Genomic DNA, 27,044 nt, shown 5'->3' with positions numbered 1-27,044 from the left:
GGAACGCTTTGCATCAAGACAGAAACAGCATAACTCACGCACACGAATCAACCTTTGAAAGGCTTTTAAATAGAGGAAGTTAAATTGCAAAATCGATTCTTATGAGTGCTGATTAATTACTAAAACCGCTGTTTCAAATGCAATCTGTTTTTTTAATTCTGTTTATTTACTTCTTTCTTCTTGAAGGTGAGTAGCAATGATGCCAATGTCAGAACAATTTGTATATAAGGAAGAAAAGAATATTGTAATTAACAGAATATATACGTCCGCACTGGTTTTGCATTCTTATTCATTCATTCAACTAGAAAACAAAATGATAAGGTTTTGTGTATTAATGTTGTGCTTTTTAGCTTTCAATGCTGGTGCTGCAGATGATAGAAAGATCAACGCATTAGAAATGTACTCCTGCATAGCATGCGGTAAGTGAATAATATTGTTCTAATGTCGTTAGAGTGTTAAAAAAAATGAATGAAAGAGTCTTGATGCCTGTTTGTCACTCAGCGTAAAATATGAAAGAGAATGAATTAGATAAAAATGTTTGTTTCGAAAAATCTAGGTCAGAGGAAACCTCATTCTCGTAGTTGATTTTTTAATGTGAAGAATTTTAGTTGGATTTTGAATACCCCGAAAAAAAAAAAAAAAAAAAAAAAAAACTTTTTTTTTATTAGTGCCTATGAGTCTATTTGTGTGAGACATGCATAAATCTCGAACTGAAAGGAAATTTAATTTCAATAGATTTTGTAGAAATGATATTTTAACGTAGAATATAACCATAAAAGTTTTTTTCTTTCTGTTTTGGAGTTTCAAGGGCATTTTTTAAAAAATAACATTATATTTCACATTAAGATTTTAGTTACACAATGCAACCGCCGTGATAAAAGTGTATCTGCTTTGGTCAAACTGGATTAAAAGCAGCTTTTGCCCGTAGATTATGTAAAAATTTTGTATATTTTGCAATTCCCAAATCATTGCAAGTTTTTTTTTTTTTCGAAATATGCATCTATCCCCAATGTGTTTACACTCTAGTGGAGGAATTGTTGATTTTTACAAACAGAATTGTTGACATTTCTGATTAAGTTCATATATGTTACTTTTGATTTACATTTTTACTATTTAATTCACCTAATAATGATATTTAAAAATGTTCAACGCTTTTATTATACTGTAAGCTTCCTGAGTGTTATGCAGAAAAAATAAAATGTTTCCTAACGAGCTGATGTGTGCACCACATGACTTCCTTTCTCACCAATTTAATGATATTAGTGCTTTGGAGTAAGCAAAGAAACACTTTAAACACCCCCCCCCCCCCTAGTTTGTCGATGAAAAAGGCGTTTTACGAAAATTAATTTTCCCACTATCGTCTATTAACGGGATTCAATGGATAACTCACTAAATATCGCGAATAGCGCCAAATTGAAACCAGAATCGAAAAACATTTTTTTCGCCAAATTTGTAGCACAGTTGGTGACAAGACATGGCGACTAGAAGCGTGGTAATGTATCGCCAAGTGTTCGCCAAATTATAGCTTTCGATCGAGTTTGCTTTGAAATTAACACTGATTTTCCTCAAAAACGTAAAAAAAATGTAAAAGACCCTTTTCGGAGCATCCAAATGCAACCAAAAGGGAGGTACACAACTAGTCCCCACTAAGAGTCTGCATAGCAAATTTCAACATTCTATGACTTACCGTTTTTAGAGTTATGCGAGATACGTACATACGTACATACATGCATTCGCACTTACAGGCGTCATGAGAAAACTTGTGGTAGTCACCACAAGTCGGGGATCATCAAAATGGATATTTCGGGCGTCTTTACGTTCTTTTAGGTACATATGTACGTGCGGTCGGGCCGAAAAAAGAACTCGACATTCATTAAAGGGAGAGCAAAATGGAAATTTGGTCCGGTATTTGAGTGAAAATTTTCGCGTATACAATAGCACTTCTTTTACTTTATAAAAAGGAAGTAGAAATGGTAATGATGTGTTTCTTTAAAATTTAATGAAGTCGGCAAAATTTTTATGTCGCGTGTGGTAGTTACGGTGGTCTTGTTAGGGTGGGTGATTTGCCTTTGAAGGTCTGTGCTAATTATCCCTGAAGTCCCATTTGTCCGGGAAAGTCAGAAGATCCAAAACTGATAAACTGTGTAAACGGTAGGTGCAGGGGACTTAGGGCTGCCAGGCCATGCCCCCCTTTCCTTTACATTATTTTAAACTTCAAATCGTATAAATGTTTCTGAAATATTCACATAAACAAGCAATTGCACGTACATAAAATTAATACATTGTTATTTCTTTTCTTCGTTTTTTAGCTGAAAAAGCCGTAAGGGATGAGTACATTCAATGCAACAAAATGTTGCCTGAATCGGTATGTATCTGCTTTTAAAACATATTTTAATTTTAAAATCCACGCAAAAGTTTTACAGAAAAAACTTCTAACCGAGAGCAACAGAAACAGAAATCCTCTCGCTTAGGTTTTACGTATATGCAACATAATGGAAGCATTAGGGAGTAAAAAAACTTTTAACAATAGTTTATCATCATTAAAATGCATTAGGTTTAATGGTAGCATATTTTTTTGATTTACGTTGCGTAGTAAATAAACTTTATGAAGTACAAACTGATACATAAAAAAAAATGACTAATAACTATTTAGAAAATGTTTACTAAAATTTAAAACATTTCTAATACATGTAGCTACTACTAATATCTTGAATGTTAGTAGTATTTCTCTTATTAGAATGACAATGAAGATTATTGGCATATTACATTTAGTCGTAGTGGAACGCATTTTCAATGCGATGAGAAACCATTTCCCTTGTTAGGCCGAAACACATGTTGCTTTTCATTATCGTTTCAGTTGCTTTTCACTTTCAGTCGTAAATTTACAAGGCTGTGTATTATTATACCAATGAGGATGATTACATTTTCACTGCTGAAATTCCTACTACGTATGTTTTAGTGGTACTCAGTCATTTAACTATTAATTAGGGAAATATAACGTAAAAAATGAAACGCATTTAATCAATTTTAAATATATGTTGAAAAAAATTATTAAAAAATCAACTGCATACACAAGTAAAAGAAAAGGAAAAAGAAATGTGTGAAGTCTTTTTACGGAAATAAGAGCTGCTATTCTCCGTGGTAAAGGGCCACTCATTAATTACAGAAGGATGCTTTTGGAAAAGTTTTGACCCCCTATTCCCCCCATGTAAAGGTACGTAAGATTTTTCAAACCCTTCCCCCCTATTCTTACCTAAGATTCTATTTCGTTTTCAAAATAATGAAATGTTATTAGAAGTGGATTAGTTACACTAAAACTCCAAGTTTGACGTAAATCAAAGATTTTTATTTTTCAACAGATAAGTTATATTATTTTATTGCTGTCAACTACATAATACCATTGTATTATTAGAAAAATAATTTTCAACATAATTTAGTTAAACAATCTACAAACCAATAACACTTAAAATAATGTTGACTCGTTTTTAAATAATTTCAAAGAAAATATATTAAAACACTTAAAACGAGATCAATTCTGATCAGATGACTGAATGTTTTTTCTCATTTTTTTTATACGACGCGATACTAATTAAATGCCATACATAGTGCGATCCTTTTATTTTATTTTACACTAGTGGTACCCGCACGGCTTTGCCCGTAATAGAAAAATCAAAATGTCTTTTGGTTTGCCTGTATATTTACAAACAATGTATGGTGAATTTTCTCGCCAATTGGCTTGTGCCAATGTTACGGTTCAACACTATGATAATTTCGTAATTTACTCGTCCATCTTATGATATTTTTGTTCTTAAAATTGGAATAGTAAAAGAACCACATCGAATTTTCGAAAAATCGCTTCGAGGTGCACACTTCCATGCTACAAACTAACTCTGTGCCAAATTTCATGAAAATCGGCCGAACGGTCTAGGCGCTATGCGCGTCACAGAGATCCAGACATCCAGACATCCTCCGGACAGAGAGACTTTCAACTTTTATTATTAGTAAAGAAGATAAAAAATATTCATTCTTTGCAAAAAACAACTCATCCAAATACATTTCTTACTTTCCAGGTGAAAATGAAATATAATCCTTGCCAAACCACTTGGCAGCACGATTTTTACTAGAAACATCGACTTGAAAAATATTACGTAATAATTGATTTCACCCCCCCCCCCAAGTAAGGGTATGTAGGTATTTTTCCAACCTCCCTCCCTCTTGGGACCCTTACGTAATTAATAACTATTAATTAATGAATGACCCTAAGCTATCTGTAAAACGTAAAACCACGTTCTGGAGACACAAAATTTCAAGTTGAAAAAAATAAAATCTTTTTTGGATTATCTACTTATGAACTGAAAGTCGCTGTCAGCGTCACCATTCAGTGCAAAAACTTCTTAAATTGGCACAACATTAAAAAAACTGAATATAACGAAATATAGGTTGTTTTTTTAAGTGAATTTCGGACACAATTATTGATGTGAAATTGATAATGTGGCCAACCAGTGCATAATTATGCATCATGACTCCATTTTAACAGATATGTCAGTTTCGTCGAATACGGGATCGCTACAATTGGGTTCGACTGCATTAACGATTTATAAGCAGGATTTCCAATTAAAATTTCGTTCGTCTTGTCATAGTAATTCACCACATGATGCAGAAGAAGGAAATTATCGAACTGAACAAAAACAAAAGTATAAAATAGTACAAAGCATGAAACCTCAATGTACATACATAAAAAATGTATACTTTTGTAAAATGTTTTATTCAACGTTAGAGAACTCACTCGGCGATGCTCTGTGCAACAATTAGGATTGGAAAAGAAAAAAGGAGAAATAGAGACTGATTTCCAGGGTAACAATACATCCAGGGTAACGTTTGACCACAATTTTTGTGTTTGTAGTTGCCATAGCTATAATTTAATACTTTTTTTTTTGTTATGAAACGGAAGATGGGCACAACGTACATTATACCGACAGCCCGGTTATGCAGTTTTGTCCTTGTTATGAACTGGTCAGTCTGGAATAGTCAATAATCGAGTTGAAAGCAGCTGTAAACTCATTGAAGCTGAGACAGCCAATAAACTGGTAGCTAAAATAAATTTAGCACATCAGCGAAAATCCGCAACAATGGTGCGGTTCAACTAGTCAGTTGAAGGCAAAGTTTATGTATTAAGCGATAAGCTACCGCATTTAAGCGGTAAGTTAAGGCAGAACTTCCTGTTATATACAGACAGCCTGGTTATGACATCCAGAGACTGCAGTAGTTTTAAGTAATGTAGAGTTATCCAAAATTAGGAAATAATTATTACAAAATCAATTTAAACGAAATAATAACCTAGCTCAAAAGTATCGTATTTAGAGTGTATTTGAGCCACGATGAGGATCAGATACAAAATAAATTGCTTTTAAAAGTAGTTGTACAACTTTAAATTTAAAAAAAAGAGAAACACTAAATTATGAACTTTTGTTTTGTACTTCACAACATCAAAATGTTTTTGTTACTTTTATATTGCTTAGAATATTACAATACAGGGTGCGGCGAAAAAACGCGATCACGCAATTTTCCGTGTAATTTATTAAAAATATGTAAATTAACAAAACACAAAAAATAATAATATGAGTAGACCTTTAGCAATCAATAAATTTAACTGGTTTCAAACTATCCGCCTTTTGCAGTGATACAGAGGTGAAACTGATTTTTGAAATTTTCAGTCAAAGGCCGCAACTCTTTCACCTTTAATGAATCCTATTTCCTCAAAGCAATTGATTTAGAGAGTATAAACTTTTATGCGGTTTAGGGTAGAAATTTGACTAGAAAATAGGCAATACAGTGTAATAGATGGGATTGAGGCCTATCGAGTAAGGCTTCTACTCTACGAATGATATCATGTCAAAAACAATGGGCCTTGCACTACTCTTATCTTTTTGAAAGTATGAGCTGGTGTTGAGTCTGATTGAAATGTCCAGTCTACATTGCTGAAGTGCTTTTAGGCCCACAGAACTACAACAGCTTCTAAATTGTCCTCCTGGTACACTTTTTGATTCATTGTACGGCCCTCATCCACAAAACCCAGATATTTTGTGTCACTTCTCCTTAAAAAAAAACGAACCTTGCATCGGAATTTGGCAGTATTTAACTTTTTTTTAAAGTGCTTGGAGTGTCTACAGACCAAATCCAACGGTTCCTTTGGTATATGAATTAGTTGAACGGTAAATCAGTGAAAGGTATCTCGTCCAGCGCGGACTTTTGGCCAGTCTCAAACGTTTTTGGCATATTTGGAGTCATACGCATTTGTTTTCTTCAGCAAAACGCTGGATTTTTTATAACTTGAAACGCTTCTGTCCAAGCTCTGTTTTTGCCCTTAGTTGCGCGTATTGGTCACAAATTCCCGCCTCACGAACTACTTACCTCGTGGAAACCCAAGAATTTCATTGAACTTACTTTTGGATAGGCTGACGATAAGTAGAAATGTTCAAAGTCCATTTTTGTACACTTCCTGGACGTCGACTATCATTTCCAAACCACTTAAAACGGCATACTGTATCAAGAACTGTTTGTCGAGGCACAAAAAAAAAACAAAAAACGAATTGTCTTTCTATTTGGGTAAAACACTTTAAAATAGCATGCGTTTTGCCTAAAACTGTAAGAAAGTGAAAAACAATAAATAAACTGGGATATATATTTTAAGTTATTTTCTAACAAACTGAGAGACAAAAATAAATAAAGACAATCGATAAAAATAAATTAGTTTACTTCAATTCGATAATGCAAACTTTGTCCGAGTTTTTTTTTTTTTTTTTTTTGCCGCACGCTGTATAGGAGGAGAAGTTTCAACAGTTTCAAAAATAACTTCCAAACATTAATTTTGGGGTCATTAAAATGAAGCAAAGATCTAAGTATTACACAAGATGTCTGAAAAGTCTTTGACACACTTTGAAAATTCACAGACAAGCAAAAATGTGTCTTATGAGTATGCAGTTTGTGCCATATTACTTCATAGATCAAGATTTTTTCATGAAATTCTCATATATATAATATCTGATGATCGAGTAACGCTCCTGACGTCACCGACAGTGAAACTCGCGCCAGGACATAAAAATTTAATAATATGTTTTGTTAATGTTTAACATGCAGGGAGGGCTTTATTGTGACGAGGCTGAACTGTATCCGGTAACTGAAACTGTTTTACTCGTAAAACAGTATTTTTGGGAGATTAAAAAAACAAAAAAGGTTCAACGATGAACGCTATCTACTGGAGCTTAGGGTTAATGCACTGGAGTTAGGGAAACAATTTCAACTATGAAATCAACTGTAAAGGGTGAAAAAACAATTTTACCCTTCATAGAGATTTACTTGTAATAAATAATAATACTAACAATAAAAAAAACGGTTGTATGAACAATTGCCGTGTTATGATAAAATATGTACAACAACAAATTAAGCGAATTGAACTAACTGATTTATGAAATGAATTGCATCATAAGCATTAGAAATGACAGTGCGCGGAGTTTCACCTTGATGCCAAATCAATATGCTATCTGTTCTACACAACATTAGATTTTCACAATTAAGTTTAATCTATTTTTACATACATAGTTTTTCTTTCAAAATATGTCTTTCCTTATTTGTTTTTTTTTTTTTTTTTTTTTTTTTTTTTTTGCAAATTAAAGAGTTGTTTTTCCTCTTTAGTGCCAAGAACGGAATCAAATATGCGTGGATAAATCTGTACCCGAAGCAAAATCTCCTGAGGAACAATGGAGTGCACTTTGCAAACAACCAGAAAAAAGGGAACAGGTAGTCAATTGTTTATTAAACGTGCAAAGTGACAAACTACTTGATGGATTTGACACACATTTTCAGACATGAGTCAAAAATTTTGATACATCTCCACATTTTTTAATCACTTTCTTTTTTCCTAACTAAATCGTCTCATAACTAAAATAATCTGTGAGCACCTCAACAGTCCTATTATTTAATTTAAAAAACTAAAAAAGCAAGCTTTTCTAGAAATATGAACAAAAAGGTAATTTTGACATGAAATTAGTTTAAAACAATTACAATTCGTGTGCTAATTACTTCCAACATTGGAACCAATTTTTAAAAAAATCAGTGGCTTCTATCGATATTTATTTCTAATTTTTGAAAAATTTTTTCGTCCTCATATAAGAAGATTTACCCAAAAATACTGATTAAAATTAGAATAAACTAATGACTAATAGTTAATCAATTAACTTCATTGTAGAATATTGCATTGTCATCGGATCTGAGGTCGCATGCCAAATTTCAAAAGAATCCGATTGCAGAAAGTGGGTGAAATTTGAGTTGCAAAATTCCGTTACAAGATACTACATAAAGGTAAAGCTAATAAAAGCGAGTTAAAAAAATTGAATACATTTACACTTCATAATTTAAAGAATTTAAAAAATCAGGAATGATGCATTTTAAATGACACTTTTTATTCATTTTTATACGAAACAATATTAATGTGTATACAGTTTCGGACAAGACAAATCTTCATCACTTGCAAAAATTCACATTTTATAGAGCTTCTCGAGAAATGATTGTCGCCCTAAGATTATGGTTAAGCCAAAATGTTTTAATATAAATTAAATTGCCCATGCGTTTGAGGAAACAGCAACATATGGAGAAAAGCAAAAACATTTTACCATTATGCTTCGCTCTAAATAGGTGGGAAGAAACTGAATTTTAGTAATTCATTTGCTCACTATGTACAATCTTTTATAAATTTTCATGAAATTCTTACTTATATTCATGAAGATTTAAGTATTTCTTTCAAAAATATTAATTTCGTTCCTAAGCTTTGGGGTCAAAACACGCAGAGTATGCCTTCAAACTTTAGCAAACTTTCAGAAAATATGACAGCAGGCGATAGATTCATTATAATAGCAGTAGAAATAAAAATTTTGAAAATTTTATAAAATATGAAATTTAAAACGATCAGTTTCGCCCTGAGCACGCACGAAGGCTAGCAATTTCAAAATTTCACAGTCAAATAGATTTGTAAACTTATAAATACATTCCTCTTTAATGTCATAAAGACTTAAAAAGCGACCTAATGAGACGCATTTCAATTATTCCCTTGTAGGATACGAATCGTAAAGGATCCTTCACAAATAAAAATTTTTTTTCATGAATCACACTGAGAGAGATTACAAAGTTGCAAATTTGCAACGATCTCTACGATATGTTTATTTGTTGATTTAATAAAATGTTAATCAAAAAAACTAATTTCTGGTACGAAGAGGGCCCGAAAGATCGATCTTTATTGCGTTCAAATGTTTTTGCCAATTTTCACCTACAAATGCCTAAAGTTTCGACACTGGTCCAAGAAAAAGAATGAAAGGAGAAAAGTAAAAAAAAAAAAAAAACATATAAGTCGATTTTCTGCAAATTTTTGCGCTTGGTGTACTTACCACTGCAAAACGTTTTTTCACTCTATTGCATGATAAAACAAACAAATAAATAAATAAATAAAAACGGTGTCCCAAAAAATGAAAGTCTTTTTTTTCAAGTAGCACACCCTCTTAGATTTATTTCTTTTTTTCCAAAACAATTGAAAAAAAAGTTTCATATCCTTTGAAAAATAGCAACCCGTTCCTACTTGAATCTGAAAGTGTGAACCAGCTCCTGTGTACTTGGCCGAATCGAAACAAAACTTTTTTTTTACAAACTCGAAATTTTGTGTTGATAAAATGTTGTCCATATAACCTCACCTATACCACAAACACATTTATTCGGCTTGAGAAGTACTTAAGTATCCCGCATTATGCATAATATTAATAATTTTTCTCAAAAAATTGTTTCTTTTTTAAGAACTTTTATTATAATTGGCCTGATTGTCACGGAGAAATCTGAGGCCTGGTTTTGCTTATATCTCTGCAACTAGACCACTTAGAGAGTTCGGGATTTCACTAAATGATTTGCTTGATCTTAAGGTACAACTTAGCGCTGAAAATTAAAATTCTAAAATAAAATTATTATTTCAGTTAGGATAGAAAACAGAAAATTTCATGTATTTTCCCTATTAAATGTTTAAATATTGCTGTTACAAATTTTGTTGCCTTGAACAGTAATGTTAAAAGCAATCATAATGAAAATTTTGAATCAAGGCTTCTCTGAAGCAAGCATGAAATTAGCAAGCATAAATCCTAGAGAGGAACAAAAGGATTAAATTTTAGCGCCTACTGCTTAAAGTTTTAGTCACGTATATAGGTTTTTTCCCTTTTAGTAACGAGCATTTATACGAAAAAAAAGGTGAAGTTTCGTGAGGGTAAAATTATTCTATTTCTGAAATACATTAATACTAAAAAGAATAAAATAACATATTTTTTAAAAAAATACCAAGCGCATTTCATAATGCACTCAAAAAGACAAAATAACTTTTCTCGATCAGAAAGGACAATTTAAGAACTCCTATAGGTTTCGAAAATTCCAAGAAAATGACTCCACAGACGAAGAAAAGTGCGGTTCAAGTCATTTCAAACCTATTTCCCAACAAGAAAAATATGCATGTTTCAACACTCAAAGTTATGATTGAAAGCAAGATGATGATAAGAAATTCTCTTAATGACTTTAGCCGCACTTTTCTTCGTTTATGGTGTCATTTTCTTGGAATAATTGAAAACTACAGGAATTCTTAAACTGTTCTTTCTGACCGAGAAAAGTTATTTTGTTTTTTGAGTGCATTATGAAAAGTGCTTGGTATTTAAAAAAAAATTATGTTATTTCTGCATATACATTTTAAAAATTCAAGGCAACATTTAAGAATTTATCTAGCTAAAAAGACAAAGTAAAACAACAAAGTAAACAACAAAGTAAAACAACAAAGTAGGTAATTAGTCTTAAATAGAATTATCTACTCTCATACAATATTAAATCTGAGATTAAATCATACAATATTAATACAATATTAAATCTCCCACGTAATACTTAAAATTATGTTTTTTTTCAAGTTTAAGTTAAATATTTCATTTTAAATTATTTTTTTGATTCATTGGCGAATGCCCATTGAAAAATTTGTTCTCTAAAAATTTTTGAACTTCATATTTTATTTAATGGGAGAAACCTGTTTAGAGGAGCCAACAATTTTAGTGTTTTTCGAGAATTTTTTTAACAGGAAAGAAATAATAAAATTTTTTTACTTGGAGGATACTTTCATCTTTTGAAGTACATTTTGCAATTTTTTGAAGTCATTTCCACCAGAATTAGTGAAGTAAGAAGCTGTTGTCCATGGGGCAGTCTCCATCAGAGCTTGCTGCTGGTGGGCATAACCGAAGCAATAATTTTTGTCTCTGTAATAATTACAATTTTTCTTTCTCAAAAACGACATAATTTATAAGAATATGAACTTATTTGTGATCAAAAAAGTTGAAAATTGTAAGTTTTTGAGGTGTTTGTTTACAATGTTATGTTTATCTAAAATGTTTTTTCATATTTCTTTTATTTAAAAATATTTTTATTAATAACATCATCAAAGAGCTATGTTCATAAAGAATATAATTGAATCAAAAATACTTACACAAACTCTTTGAGCTAGAATACCCACCAGTTGAAAAAAATTGTTTCAGGAAAAACGCGTTTGAAAAAAAAAAGAAAATGCTGTGAATGTTTTCGTATCTCCACAGTCACCTTAAAAGCTCATAGCATCGGAATTAATCGGAATTTTCACTGAGATTTTGGCAACATATTCTTGAATAGTTTTGACAACATTTTATGACTTAAAAAAAGTGAATTTTTGACCCATTTTAACTGTTTCCCCCCTTAAATTTAATTGTATTTTTTAAAAAACTGAATAGAAAATAATCAAAATTTTTGAAGTCAATTATAAATTTTAGGCCTTCTGTGGGATAGCTTAATGTTTTTAAATTTAGGTAAATGATTTTGTGGCACATGTGAGTCAAAAGGCGCAACGTTTTATCAACATAAAATTTCGAATTTCCAAAAACGTTTTTTTCCTTTTTTTTTTTTGATCCGGCCTAGTGCTCAAGTGCTGGCTCACTTTCAGACGCATTTTGTCACAGGCTCAAATCATAAGAAACATTTTTTACAATTGTTTTGACATACAAGAAAAAATATAAGAGGGCTTGCGTTTTGGAAAAATCAACCTTTAATTTTTCGGGGCACCTTAAGGGGTTACAGTAACTCAACAATGATTAAACGATCAAAAAAAAGAAAAGGAAAATTAATTTGAATTTTGACATCTTGAATTCAAATTATGTTTTTCGCAATCACGAGTGTGAGTATGTAGGCGTGTGTGTATGTGTGTGGGGGTATGTGTGTTTGTGTGTAGGGGGTATGTGTATGTGTGTAGGCATGTGTGTTTGTGTCTGTGTGCAGGCATGAGAGTGTGGGTAGTTGTGTGTGTGTGTTTGTGAGTGTGTATGTGTAGGTGTCTGAATGTATGCGTCTGTGTATGTGTAGATGTCTGTACGTATGCGTGTGTATGTGTTTGTGTGTATGTATGTGAGTATGTGTTTGTGCGTGTGTGTGCGTGCGTGTGTGTGTGTGTGTGCGTGTGTGTGTGTGCGTGCGTGTGTGTGTGTGTGTGCGTGCGTGCGTGTGTGTGTAGTTGTGTCTGTATGCGTGCGTGTGTGTGTAGTTGTGTATGTATGCGTGCGTGTGTGTGTAGTTGTGTATGTATGCGTGCGTGTGTGTGTAGTTGTGTATGTATGCGTGCGTGTGTGTGTAGTTGTGTATGTATGCGTGTGTGTGTGTAGGACATGGATTCAACCTGGAGACGGTTTTCGCTATAGGAGCAGCATCGTGAGGCCGGCCGGCGGGCGGTGATGCTGGGCAGAGGGTGCTGGCTGGAAAATAAAATGATAGGACATCAAAACCGTCAAGTGAGATCAATAAGCAATCGTGATTGCTCAAAAAAAAAAAAAAAAAAGCTTATTTCAAAATTAAAAACTATTCTGAACGCAGGGGAAAAGTTGTATCGCTTTCGTTCAAATATTTTAAAAGTTATGAGTGGTTTTAGGTCATACTCACTATGTGTTGTTTTGAAAAAGAAAACTTTAAATTGCTTTTTCTCGGTGATCGTTTTTTTTTTTTTTTTTTTTTTTGCTTCTGTCAGGATAATATATTTAGCAAAACTGTGCATTGGGTAAGCATTTCGTAAATTACTCAAATGTTTAAAGCATGTAAATCGACAATGTCAATTCCTTTTGCGAAACTACGAACAGATCCCCCTTTGTAGCTCCCAGTATTCTCCAAACTTTGTGAACAAATGATCAGGAAACCATCAAAAATGCAGCACTTTCTGAATAGATATGCTCTGCAGCTAAGGAGGCAACAACGGCATGCCTCTTCATTTTCTGAGGAAGATTAGGGTCTACCATAGTATCTACAACGAAAAAATCTATGTTCCTATAAACCACAGAAAAATGTGACTCCTATATCGTGTGTCCTCAAATAGCTGCAGCACCTTATACGTGTAATCATAGATAGCAATAATAATTTGTTTATCAAACATAGAATACTTGTTGCTACATTTTTATGTAGAATTTAAATGTTTACTAAAAAGTATATTATTATCATTTTTTTAGGTATACGATTGCGTTATGAACGAATCCCAAGGCGTGGATGTAAGTTTATTCTTTTATTAAATATTATATTTTAAAAAAAGGAAAAAAATGGAGTTAAACTATGCGTCCTTTAATGCTGGGTGCGCATGTTAAAAACAGCATTCTGCTACTTTAAATTTTTATTTTTTCCATTTCCGCACACTGATAAATGAATGCTTTAAATGAAAGCTAGCAAAGATATTGAATAATTTATTTTGTTTTTGGATCACGTAAAAACGAAAATAAATCAATGAATAAATAAAAATATTTGATAGATTTTCGATTTTTTTCTCTTTGTTAGTTTTTTTTAACTTCGTTTGCGTTATTTCGTAGACTTTTCTACATCAAATTTTAGTATACCTGTTACGTTAAGATGAATTTGAAAAGAATAAGATTTTCTATTTGAAAGAAATAAGATTTTTTTTTAATGATAAAAATGTAATTGAATTTTCATGTCTCACTGTACTCAGTTTTTCCCTATTTTATAAAAAATGCGGCTGCCTTACTTATATACATAGATGTACGAGGGGGACCCAAAATAAACCGAACTAATTTTGCGATGCCAATTCTAGATGTAGTAGAGTGTTCTCCAGCTAGATGGCTCAAGTAAAGAGCTTCACAAACCAGCTGTGCAAGTGGCGTCAGTTTAACTGATACCGTCTGATCGTAGGGTTGGTTTTCTCAGGTGTTGTTTCTTTCCGCCTGCGAACTCATTACATGGCAGATTTAAAAGAACAAACTAAACTTGAAAATTTGCTTCTCCTGCTTGAAAAGTCGGCAACGGATTAGCTTACCAAATGTTTTAACAAGCTTTCAAGACCGATGCTATGAGCCGTACATAAGTTTTCGAGTAGTTTGGGCGCTTTAAACGCGGTAGTATAAATGTTGAAGATCATGTTCGCTCTGAGCGCCCTTCAACGTCTCGAAATGATGAAAACGTTGAAAAAATCTGCCAAAAAATCAACAAGAGTGGTCGTTTTACGATTGACGAAAATTTAGATGAAACAAGAGTGAGTTGGAGCTGGCTAGGGTGATTGGAAGGATAGTTCCTTCACAATGATAACGCTCCCGTACGCATAACCTTTACTATTAATCGCTAATTGGCCTCTCAGGAGTGGCCATTCGTTCTTCGACCCCAGTATTCGCCAGACCTAGCCCCCTGTGATCTTTTTCTGTTCCCGAGGATGAAAAAAAATCTGAAAATGAAGCGTTTTGATGATGCAGAGGATGTAAAAACTACTTCGCAACGGGCACTGGACATGGTCAAAGTTAAAGAGTTTTAGGGGAGCTTCTAACAGTGGAAAAAAGGAATTAACAAGTGTATTGCATCTAAGGGTGAACACTTTAAAGGAGACAAAAGAAATTTTGTGAATAAACTAATATATAAATATTTTAGAACAAAAATCCGGTTATTTTTGGGTCCCCCCTCGTATTTACTATTTTTTCTTTCAGATACGAAATTATGTGTTAGTAGAAATATTTTGCTGTAGTTGTGTTTTATACTTTGCCTTTCAGTTCATTATGAGCTTTAATACTAGAAAAAATAAGTTGGAATCTTAAAATGTTTGAAAAAGAAAACTCATTAAGGGTTGAAATTTTCTGAATATCAAACCATAATTCTAGAAACTGAATTTAATATACATTACTTTTTTCTTTTTTACATAAGAAGAGCGGCAAATTTTGTTGTAAGAAATTAGTTTTTACAATTAGAAGGTTACCTTCATGACATCGTTCACTACCTGAGACAATTGATAGAATATTGATCTGATAATGGAAAATCAATATTTACGTACGGGAAAGTAGACTCGTTCAGTTATAAACGGAAATCCTTGTCAAAAATGAAGTAACACGAGCTGTTGAAATTTGAGTTTCTCCCACAATCATTTATGATTTTGGCTTTAAATCGTATTTCTTTTTCCGTCGTAAAAACAAATATTTTTTTTAACTCAAATTCTTTTCTTAATCTAGTGCATTATTGTTTTTTAGTTTTCTGAAGAAGACATGGATCATTTCAAGGAATTTACGGTAGGTAAATTACTAACCATATCCTAATAAATTAATTTCAGGAAGACGAACATAGTTAGGGGCTGTCAAACGCGAGGCTCATATACAATGCACAAAACAATATACAAGACGAGATTGGTGAGCGAAGCGACCGATGATTAGTCCCTCTTATTTTGAAAAAATCGTAAATACGCGTAGTATTTTGAGCCTAATACGTCCATACAAAATATGCATGCTTAGTTCATACCCGTGCAAGCTCTTTGCGTTATAAATTTAAAGTTTTTGCAAATGCTGAAGTTATTTGACGTTTTCTGTTGCGCATCATTGTTCCAACTTTGAGAGGTTGTCTTCTCGTATTTCTCGCCCATTACCCACTCAATGCTGTTCTTTAAATTCTGCTGCTGCTTTCGAGGACACTTTTCGTTTATTAAAATACGTTACTTAAAAGAATCTTTTTTGTTCCGCACACATCGCGCAACATATATTCGAGTGTCAATCAAAAAAGAAACAGACAAAGTGATTTGAAGAAATGACAGTTGATAGTGCAAGTTTGTTACATTTGCGATCTTGGCGTTGCTGGGACGAGTTCTAAACTGCTGATTGGTCAATATTGCTCTGTTTATAACCTCAAATTAAATTAAGCAATGTCGTGTCTTCTTGAAAATTTCGCATTGGTTGAACAACGTTCTGTGGTTTGTTTTTTGATTGTTGAGGGTAAAAAACCAGATGAGGCATACTCTAAAAAATAGTTTCTCAACCACTGGTTTGCCGAACCGGCACCGGTACGTATAAAAGGTTGACAGAATACTTCATAATATAACAATAATTGTTCGACATTTTTTACCTGAGTTTTGATTAATTTTCAAACAGTATGGGACCCCAAATCCGAATGCTCGAGACAGCGACCTTTCCGAAAGTCAGAATTTTCCGGATTTTTTATTCTGACTTTAAAAATAGTGAAAATTTTCCTGTCTTGCGGTATTTGTCACGTTTTTCTTAATTTCACTTATTTTCGTGCTAAATTTCTTTGCTTTCTTAATTAGCTTTAATGAAAGTTTACTTCATTATGCTAAAACGAAAGTCGGAGATAATTTGCAGCGACCTCTAGTCCGCGGATTTTGCTTTATATTATTCTGAAAAGTACTGATTGATATAATAAACAAATCATATTTTTTCTAAAAATATTTTGTACGTTTGTTCTCTAGGCTTTGTATTGCGTACTTTTGAGAAACAAAAACGAATTTTCGTAGACCGCAGGCTGCACAATTGCAACAAAACGTTTATTTATTCATAACACGTGGCATGGGAAAAACGCTAAAAACAAAAAAAGCTGAACTGATAGTACTGTGTTTTCAACGAATAATTGCCGAACGTTTACATTTTTGAACTTTTAAAGCTGAAAAAAAGGGGGATTTTTTTTTTTGATTTTTTAAATATTTTAAAGGTTCTAGGTTTCGGTTTTTCCAAAATTAGGAATTCCGAATTTGGTGTCTCATACTGTACTTTTCTATGATTTTTCAGCAATAATAATTAGTTCTGTATAACTATTAGAAAAAGTACGTATCTCGTTCTTAAAATTTAAATGCTTTTTGTAACAATTCTTTAACACGAAATAAAGTTTTATTTAGATCATTTTTCTAATTGATTTAATATTACCATTGTTATTACAGCCATAGAAAGAAATATAAGGTCACGTTGAAAAATAAGTGTTATGTATGAAAGTAATGATCAACTGCCAACAAAATAAATCATAATTTATTACTTGTGAATAGGAAACATTAGCAACTTGTTAGTATGAAATTAAATCGTAATATAATTGTTAAATCATTAATTAACTTAGGTGAAACATGGAAAAAATTATAAGGACATTAAGAAATATGTCCTGAAAAAAATTACTATTCGAAAAAATCACTTTTTATTTCAATTGCCCTCATCAATCGTCCAGTCATTGCCTCAGAAAGTTCAGTGAACATTCATGTAGAATTCTTTTTACACGCCAATTCAATGGATAACGTATAGTCATTTTTATTTGCATATTATATCCCATCCTTAGACACTTTTCAAGTTAAAATGCCCCACAGATTCTCTACGAGGTTTAATTAAAGACTTTTTGTGGGCCAGTCCAGAATTTTCACTGAATTAGGCTCAAACCATAAGTGTGATCCACAAGACACATGGCAATTTGCCTTGTTTTTCTGAAACATAGTCACACCTGTGATAAGGGCAGCTTCAGGTAATAAATTTTCAGCTAGCGTATAAACATACGATTTTGAACTCAAGGGATCTTGAATGGACACAATTTGTGGTGCTCCATTAGCTGAGAAACCTGCCCACACCCATCACAAAACCGCCTCCGAATTGTCGTTCGAAAAAAAAAAGTTTATTTTTGAAAATAATGCTAGTAAAGTTGAAAATCATCTGTTCCGTCCAAATAAAAGTTTTTTTCATCACAAAATACGACATATTTCCATCGAGGCCAAACAGAAACATGTTTCTTAGGGAATTCAAATCAAAGCTTCTTTTGAAGCTTTGTAAATGGTGAATGTGACCGTAGTTTAGCATGTTCAACACTGGAATTGAGTATAACTCTTTTTTTAAGCAATCTCTATGAACAATTGCTCATTTCTAGCGCTTAGTAAGACTGGGAAGTTTGCCTGTAAGCTTTTTCTTGCCGTACTCTCGTGCCAAAAAATCATAAAGTACTGTTGAGATATGTTTATCTTACTTGTAATTTTACGCCTACTAATTCTACATTTTTTGTAAGCAACAATTTGACCTTTTTTACATTCTTAGAGTTATGTGCTTTTGGCCTGATAAAGAACGAGGTAAAGTGAACAATCTTACTGGGTAACAGTTTTGGGTTATGGCAAATAATCATATGGTATGACTAAGTAATCAAATGTTTGTTCCCAGTCTAAAATTAATGTATGTCCTTATAATTTTTTACAAGTAGCATACTTTTAAAGCCTTAAAAACTCATGCATTTGAATAATTTTCAAAAAAATTTAAACAAACATTGTTTGAAAATGCATAGTTTAATGTATTTTTATCATGAAAATATTTGCATAATTGCCTACCTTTTTTTTGTCCTTATCATTTTTCCATGGATGTATCATTATTATTATTATGTTTTCATATGGTTCATGTTTTCCAAAAAAATAAAAGTAAGAAAAAAACATAATCAGCCTGTAAAAATAAATTCACATGTTTTTAACGGTTCGCAAAAGAAAAAATAAATAAAAATAAAAAAACACCACTGCTTTGCGAAATTTTTTCAAAAGCTCTTGTCCCTCCATGCATCAAAAGAGGTTGAGAAACTCTGCTCTAGAATGACTAAAGTGTATGGTGAAACTTGTACAAACTGTGGAAGTTTTTACAAGTGGAAGAACAGTTTAAAAGTAGTCGAAAATCAATGTCTGACGAACACTGTTCTAGGTTGGCCTATTGAAGTTTCAACTGTTTCACTTCTAACTCGACTTTTGCGTACAATTTACAGCCTTTACTAGATATGCTTTTAAAGAAAGTAAAGGCAGTCGCGAAAGAGAAACGTCGTGGATCTCGAAGGAGAGGCGTGATTATCCAGAAAGACAACGCATGTCCTCACGTTGCAAAGTTAATCCAAGAAAACACTAATTAATTGTAATGGAAGGTGCTTCCTCATCTCTCTTATACCCTTTATAAAGCACACCCTGATTTCCATTTGTTTGGTTCCAGAAGGAGGCATTACGTGGGAAGCAGTTCCAGGATAACGTGAATGTTAAGAAATTTCGGGGAAATTTGCTCTCACAAGTGGGGGATTTGCCCCCTCCCCCCTCAAAACAAAAAGTTCTTTTCTGCCGGTATAATAAAAGCTAGTAACCCGTTGTTACAGAGGCATTAGTGTTGATGAGAATGATGTTTAAAAGTAGGAAAATTATCACTTCTCAGAAGTAAATGGTTCTTTCTCCAGGTCAGTAGGTGTCTTTAATTATTGAATGACCTTCGTATATTTAAATGCCTCTAAGGCAACTTTTCTTTCCATTTCAGGTTGCATCAACAGTACAATTTTGATCTTTTTTGTTCGACTGAACGAAAAATGGAACTACTAATTACTACAGCGATAGATTTCTTTTATGGAAAAAATGTCACTCATATATATTTTTCGTACATTTTCTAATGTCACTACTTGTTGCGGCCATCTTAACTCTGTATGACATCCGGAATTCTTCGTGCTATTAATGTGATACATTCCTCGATCGATAAGCAAAATTTAGTGTATTGATGCCAAAGACGTTTAAAATGATCAGAACATATTTAAAGCTAAAATTGTTAACCCTGCTAGTAACTAAACGGTAAAAATAAATAAATAAATAAATAAATAAAAAGTTGATTGTCACTACTCTGAAGAGTGGGGGAAAAACTTTTGCTGCGCTGATCTTGAAAAACTCATTTAGTTTCATTCAATAATAATAATAATAATAAGCAATTCAGCAACCGTAACATAACGCAATGTAAACATAATTAAAGTACTGTTAAAACAAGTCAACGTCACCTTCCTTTTTTAAAAAAGGGGCCAATTACTTGTCTTACATTATAGTTATACAAATATGGATATCAAATTACATTGATAATGCAGTGCTGATGTAGAAATGTATTGCTTCAAATCAAAGCATATGAAAACAGCAAATAATGTTTTGTATCTAAACGCTTATTGAATGATATTACAAGTTTGATTTAAATGATAGTTAATAGCAAAAATACTTTTTTTTTTTCAGACATGCACAAGGAAACTGGAAGAAAAGCACTGCAAAAGTAATTAACATCAATGCAAATGAGATGAATTTATTAAAAGAGAAAGACAAAATTGGAAATGCACATGTATATGAATATAAATACTTATCTTGTGTTTGATAATGGAAATAAAAATATTTTTAGCATGTACTTATGTTTCGAAATATGCTGTAGCACTTATCTTCTTTTGCATTATTTTCTTTTATCTCTTGAAATTGAGAAAATGTGTTATGTAATGCGAAATTTGGCGGGAGGGTGGTGAAACAAGACGAAAATCTTGAAGTATCGCCAAATTTCTCATGATAATGAGCTTATAACATTGAGTATTTCAGAACTTATTCCAAGCTTTTGCAAAAAAAAAAAAAAAAAAAAAACGATTTTTTAATGATACAGTCAAACTCACTTATAAGGAGACATTATTTAACGAGTACTCGAATTTAACGATTTGATCAGAAAACTTGATTCGTAAAATGCTTAGTCATTATTGTTCGTTTTGCTAATACATAGTCACTAAGAACATAATTTGCTTTTAACGAGCAAAACCCGCTTAAAGCCAGCAATACTTTGTTAGGTATAAAAGTTAAATTGCCTTTCAAATTGGCTAACCTTTTCTAAAAAAAAAATCCTTCGAAATTCAAGAAGTCAATCGATGAGTCATGAATTCCACAAAAAACAAGTAATGACGGCCTTTCTAAGAAAAATGTGGAGCATTAAAAATTAGTGAACTGTTTTCATTATTATTAACACTTAGAGGATACTTACCGAGAGTAAATTTTACTTAAACTCAAACTATAGCAGATGGGGAAAAATGTGTACGAAGCCAGGGTTGTAAATGACAATGTTTTTCAGGCCCTGAATATTTCTTGCAAAGAAAAAAAAATACAGCACACACACACACACACAAGAAAGAGTCAATCAGACAGTTCAAGGCAAATGAAGCATTTTTTTTGATGCTGTAGAGAAATAGATCATGGTGCCTATGAAGAAAATCAGATTAAAACACACGCAACTATTAGAACAAAATAAAAATCGTGCTTCTTTCCCCGTAGAAAATATAGAGTTTTAGTAAAGAGTTCATCCAGAGCTGTAGAATCTTCGACCAATTCCTTGCAAGGTGAATATCGGGTTACACCGAGAGTTTTATTGGTGAGCTGCAGGTTGCAATGTAAACAAATCGTACTGGAATTACCTTCTTCCAGCTTTGAGAATTCGTGATTATTGCATATCCTATGTAAATGTGCCGAATGTATCATACAGTTTGAATAAACATTAATAGCAAGTTTTACTGTAGTTTAAAGCACAAAAAAATTGAAAGGAAATTTTTTCATCAGCTTTTAAATAATAATCAAAACTAAAAAAATAACAATAAAAGAATGAGAAATAAACAAAGCATTATTTAAAAAACTCTTTTTAACACATTAAACGAATTGAAATCAAAGTCTAAAAAAAACTTCATTTGTTGCATTAACACAAATTCAAATGGTCCCATGCTTGGAGAATTGAAACTGGCAAAAATTGTCAAGTGTACTCCACCAATAACAATCAACGTTAAGTAACAGTATCTCATGGTTATCAACGTACACAGTTCACTTCTTCACCAACATCATCGGCACATGTACTACTAGAGAGACATCTAAAAGTCACGCAACCTGTTATAATATTTTTTTTTTTTTTGAAATACAAATTATTTAGCTTGTTGGCAATACTATATAACTACCGAAATTACATCTCATTTTTTATTCATTTTCCATGCACACTGACACTTTCGGTAGTTTTTTGTTTGGAGCGTGGTCACGAAGGATTTTTCTCAGTAAGGTAGACCGGGGCAAGTTTACGGGGATTTTTTTTCAATGCAATTTCTAAATTTTGTTTCAACTTAGGAAATTTTAGACATTGCGGTTTTATGAAGCAGTTAATGGAATCAAAATTGGTACATTCAGTTGTTGCCCAGTTTGCGTTTTTAAGTGTTAAAAAAATATTTTTGAGTCCAAATCGGTGGTGTAAACTTGCCCCTAACACGAGGCACGTTTACGCATATTTATTTTGACACTTAACGTGGTTCTGTTACTGTTTTGAACATAATGCCTTACCATCGTTAAAATAAAGCAAATTTAGTACAGACTGAATAGTGTATAAAGTAAAAGCTGAAGGGGCAGGAAGACAGCGCTACATGATATTGTAAGCTGTAAGATACAAATTTGTAACTCAATTAAAAATTTTATGGTGATTTTCAAAACTAAATAGCCTGAAAATACTAAAACATTTTGAGACATTTCGGAACGAAAAAAGCGTCAGGGCAAGTTTAGAAGTAAGACACAGTAAGGACATACGTAAAGGTGCTCAGACGTCAACTCGTAAACGTGCCCCGTAGCCAAGTTTGGATTTATTTTTAACGTGCAAAAAAATTGAATAACATTTCAGTTCATACAAATACAATTCTCAAAAAGGGGTGCGTCAAAGAGCATTGCGTAAACGTGCCCCGGTCTACCCTAATTAGATATTTTTTCCGAAGGCAAAATTTGTTTCACGATAACCGGGTGGATTTTTTGGTGGACCAAAGTCTTGTATTTTGACTACTGACATAGCCAGTGAAATGAAATAATCAGATTTCATCTGTAAAGAACACAGGATCAACTTTTTTCAATTCCATTTCCATCTATGCATGTTCGTATCCATCGACAATAACTTAATCGTTTAATTTGATCAGGAGCTTTCAATTCTTGATTAATTAGAACACGCTATACGTGAAACGCCAATTTCTTCCATAGCTGTGTGAGATGTTTCTTGTGATTAGAGATAAAAATAGTTGGAGGAAAAAAACCCAGAAATTTTCGAAACCCCCCCCCCCTCAGAGAAAAACGTTTTTTTCCCTAAGGGGTTTATTTCCACTCCGGCAAAATTAAAACATTGAATCTGTTCAACTTTTCAATAATTTTGAATTGAAATTTTCTGCAAAAAGTGATAAAATTAGAAATTTCTCTCAAATTCTTATGCTGTCTCCTTCTCCACCCCCTCTCCTTGTGTGTTAAAATACTGTCTTACTTTGATAATGCAAGTTGTTGTGTGATAATATAATTTGAACATCGATCAAAAAACATTTAATACTTTTTGCACAAAACAATACATTTTTGTCACGAAGTTATTTCAATAATATCAATACAGCAATTATAAAACAAAAAAGGCTTCTTTTTTCCTAATTAAAGTTACTTTTATGTGTAGCAGAAAAATAAGATGTGTGTAATTTTTAATGCTTAACCCTTTATATGTTCCAAGAAAATAAGAGCTATTAAGAAACCCTATTTTTATTCATAAAAAAAACCAATTTTTCCAGAAAAAAACCCGTTTTTTCTCCACCACTTCAAAATTTTTGGAAATTTTAAATCTCTACATGTGATAAATAAATCTGTAATGAGTTTTCTGAGAAAATTCGAGTTCAACATTTTGTTTTTCACCTCGTCTATTTTGTGATGGCCCAGTACAGATAGGTGTCTACTGTCTAGTTCTGCGGAAACCAGCATTTCCAATATCCCGAAAACTAGATAGTTATATAAGATTTTTGTCTTTTGGGGTGCAGAAACGCTCTGAAATTAGTTATTGAAAGCTTCAACGACGGCTTCAAATGAATGACTTGAAAACTTTAACATATTATTGAAGATTCGTTGATCCTGGGGTAATGGGGGAGTGAGGGGGGAATTCGAGAGTACGACAAACTAAAAGCAAATAAAAGCGTCAGTGCGCATGGAGTATGAAAATAAAAATTAGGTGTCATGCCGTCAAGTATGGTGCCTGTTGATTATTTCCCCAATGATCAATTTTAATTTATATCGATTATATGAATTCAAATTAACAGTAAAGACTGTTTTAAGTAAATTGTATTCTTCAATTTATGATGATTTTTAGCATCGGCTAAAATAAAGCATTTTTAGTTTTTAATGGCTTTTTTCTGAAGAGGTTACGGAACTAAAAAGAGCGTTTTACTGGGGGAGTTGGGGAGATAAGGTGAAGAGAGAGTATACGTTTTTTAAAATACTTTATCCACTTCAACATCACTACAGAAATCCGGAACTTAGCTTTCGTAACTAAAGAAGACTCGAAAACCTGAGACCCGCCGTTCTCACACGGCCCACACTATACATCTATCCGATTCAATGAAAAAGAACAAAATTGCTCCGTAAAAACAAAAAAATAAAGGAATGTTTTTAGTTTACAAAATGTATCTTTTTTGAATTTAGGTATAAAATTGCTAGTTATTATTTTTCACTAAGTACCTGACTCTAAATGCAGTTTGGGTAATTCAGCATTTCTAGGCCATTTTTATAATATGTAGGTATAATTGATGTCCATTAATATTCCCTTAAATCCCTACCTGCCCAGGACTCTTTCGCGTAGCAGTGTGGTTCACTTTTCTAAAAATGTTGCTGAAGCTTGAAAAGAGAAGATTGAAATTCCTTTTCTGATCGGTGTTTGAATTATTATATTATGTTGAGTCAGGCAGTCATAGCATAATTATTTTAGCACAAAATTAAACTGTTTCAGATTAATGTAGACACATGTTTCGGCGTTACAAGGAACGGCTTTTCTTTTCCATTGAAAAAGACGTATCTTGTAATAGAGAAACACGTGTCTGCAGTAGTCTGCAATGCGTGATATTTAAAAACTGTTATTTCTTATTTTACTTTTTATGCACAAAGTATATATTTAAATCAAAACAAACATGTTCCAATTTTTGATCCTGAATAGGCCCGTCACTTCAAAGTTTCCCACCGGTGTCAATGTACTTGTACTCAATGTATATTATATCACGAAAAAGCGAACACAACGATCACATATTTGTAAATACATTCATTTCTCAAAGCCAGGAAGAAGGAATTGCTTCCGCTTGACCCCTCTAAATGACGGAGTTGTGCCTACACAAATAGTGAAACATGTGTGTTGAACTGGGTTACAATCCAATCTCTATTGCTGGAAACATTTATTAAAAGCAGTGATAAGTTAAAAAAGATTTTAAAACGTGGCGAAAATTATTGAATTGGTGTAGAAATGCCCCAACTCCACCTCTGTCCCACCAGGGATGTTCGGGTAAATCCGGGAATTCTAATCTTGCGTTGTTCTAACGGTATTCCAGTAAAACGTAAGAAAAAAATAAACTTGCTGTTCCATTTGTAGATAGAGAACGCGAGGTGTCGTTAATCAGCATGATCTTTGGGGTGTTCAACCCCCCCCCCCCACAACCAAGAGTGATGGCGCGTCCCCAAGTGCTACAGACCTTCCAAGAACGAAATCCTCCTGAAAATAATAATAATAAAATAAACTCTTAAAAGCACCCCTCTTCCAAAAGTTAATCGCTAAGTCTGCGCTATGAACCCCCCCCCCCCCTTCTTCCCTTTTGCTGGGAATCCCTATGATCTTCGAGAATACAAATGCATTTTTGGTTTCAAACAGACTTGTTATAGAAAAGATTGCTCCAAATTTTAAAACCGGCATTTAGACTTTCTATTCTCCTGCCAGTTCATATTTTTTCCGTGACGCGTACATAAGTAAATTAATAAATACACCACGATACCTTTCTCTATTAAAAAAAACGGTACCACCGTATTTATTGTTTTATTTATATAATTTTCCTCGATACAAACGAGCGAAGGAAATTTTCCAAAATCATTGCTTTTTCGACAACTGAAATGATTTGTGTTCTAAAGGCGCCTTTCAACTTTCGGAGGACACAGTTCGTTTTTCTGAAAATAACTTCGAATATTTCTGGAGTAATAACTTTTTAAAAACTTTCAAATAAATTAATTTTCTTTCATATACAATACGACTGTCTTGAACGGTCGTGTATTTGTGAATCTTTCGTGACATCTTCAATTTGCGCACCTCAACAAGGGACGCCAAAGTTCCCTCTCCTCTCATTCAAGAATGTTGGACGATCACACCAAGTTATATATCTGATATTACGTTTGAGTTTAGTTATCGTTTGAAAATAAACTGGCGTCTACTAAATTTTTAAAATAAATGTTTACATGACAAAAATAAAGAATATACATTGGTTACATGTCTAAGTTTGGAATAAAGTAATTTACATATTTTTGTAAAGTTTCTATTGTTATTTCGTAATTTTTCTGAACAATATTATAAAGGGCAATCCTTCTTAAATATATAGCTTTTTCCTGCAACCAATAAAATAACCTTTCCTTGCTGTAATGTCACGTCGGTCAACATGGAACCACCTATCAGTGACCTACTTTAACTGTTTGAAGATTATGACAATAAGCAAAAACAAAAACATATATTGTTTATAAGTTTTGTGTTTCATAATGTTTCTTCAAGAATTTAGTTATAAACTGAAACAATTAAACTAGATACATTTATTCACTTCTTGCCACTACAATATAGGTCATTGGGCACAATATTTATGATTTTTGAATCGAAGATTAAAAATGAAACGCATCAGAATTTTTTTTTTACTGAAAACATTCTTTACGGCTTTGTTTTAAATAAGAAAGAGAGAAAGATTAACGTGAAATAATCATTTACGTCAAAAGAAACATCAATTTGACAATGGATATTCATGCGTATGTTTAAAGTTTCTAACAAAAACCAAAAATCTGCAGGCAATCGTGCTTTAGACTCTTTTTGAGACAATGCTGACTGCTGAAGTGGAACGTTTAGCAGCAGGAAAGAAAC

General features: G+C 32.7%; 1 protein-coding gene across 1 annotated transcript; it reads left to right on the top strand.

Annotated features, from left to right (window-relative positions):
- The first annotated feature begins 242 nt into the window (after positions 1–242).
- Positions 243–20,493, top strand: LOC129218969 (uncharacterized). The gene is made up of 6 exons (XM_054853323.1): positions 243–419; positions 2,310–2,365; positions 7,693–7,797; positions 13,572–13,610; positions 15,576–15,614; positions 20,348–20,493. The coding sequence occupies exons 1-6, from the start codon at positions 314–316 to the stop codon at positions 20,390–20,392; spliced, it is 390 nt and encodes a 129-aa protein (XP_054709298.1). The 5' UTR covers positions 243–313; the 3' UTR covers positions 20,393–20,493.
- Positions 20,494–27,044: the final 6,551 nt, after the last annotated feature.

Source organism: Uloborus diversus, chromosome 1 (assembly GCF_026930045.1).
Source record: "Uloborus diversus isolate 005 chromosome 1, Udiv.v.3.1, whole genome shotgun sequence".
NCBI lineage: Eukaryota > Metazoa > Arthropoda > Arachnida > Araneae > Uloboridae > Uloborus > Uloborus diversus.
This window is presented reverse-complemented; position numbering and strand designations above follow the sequence as displayed.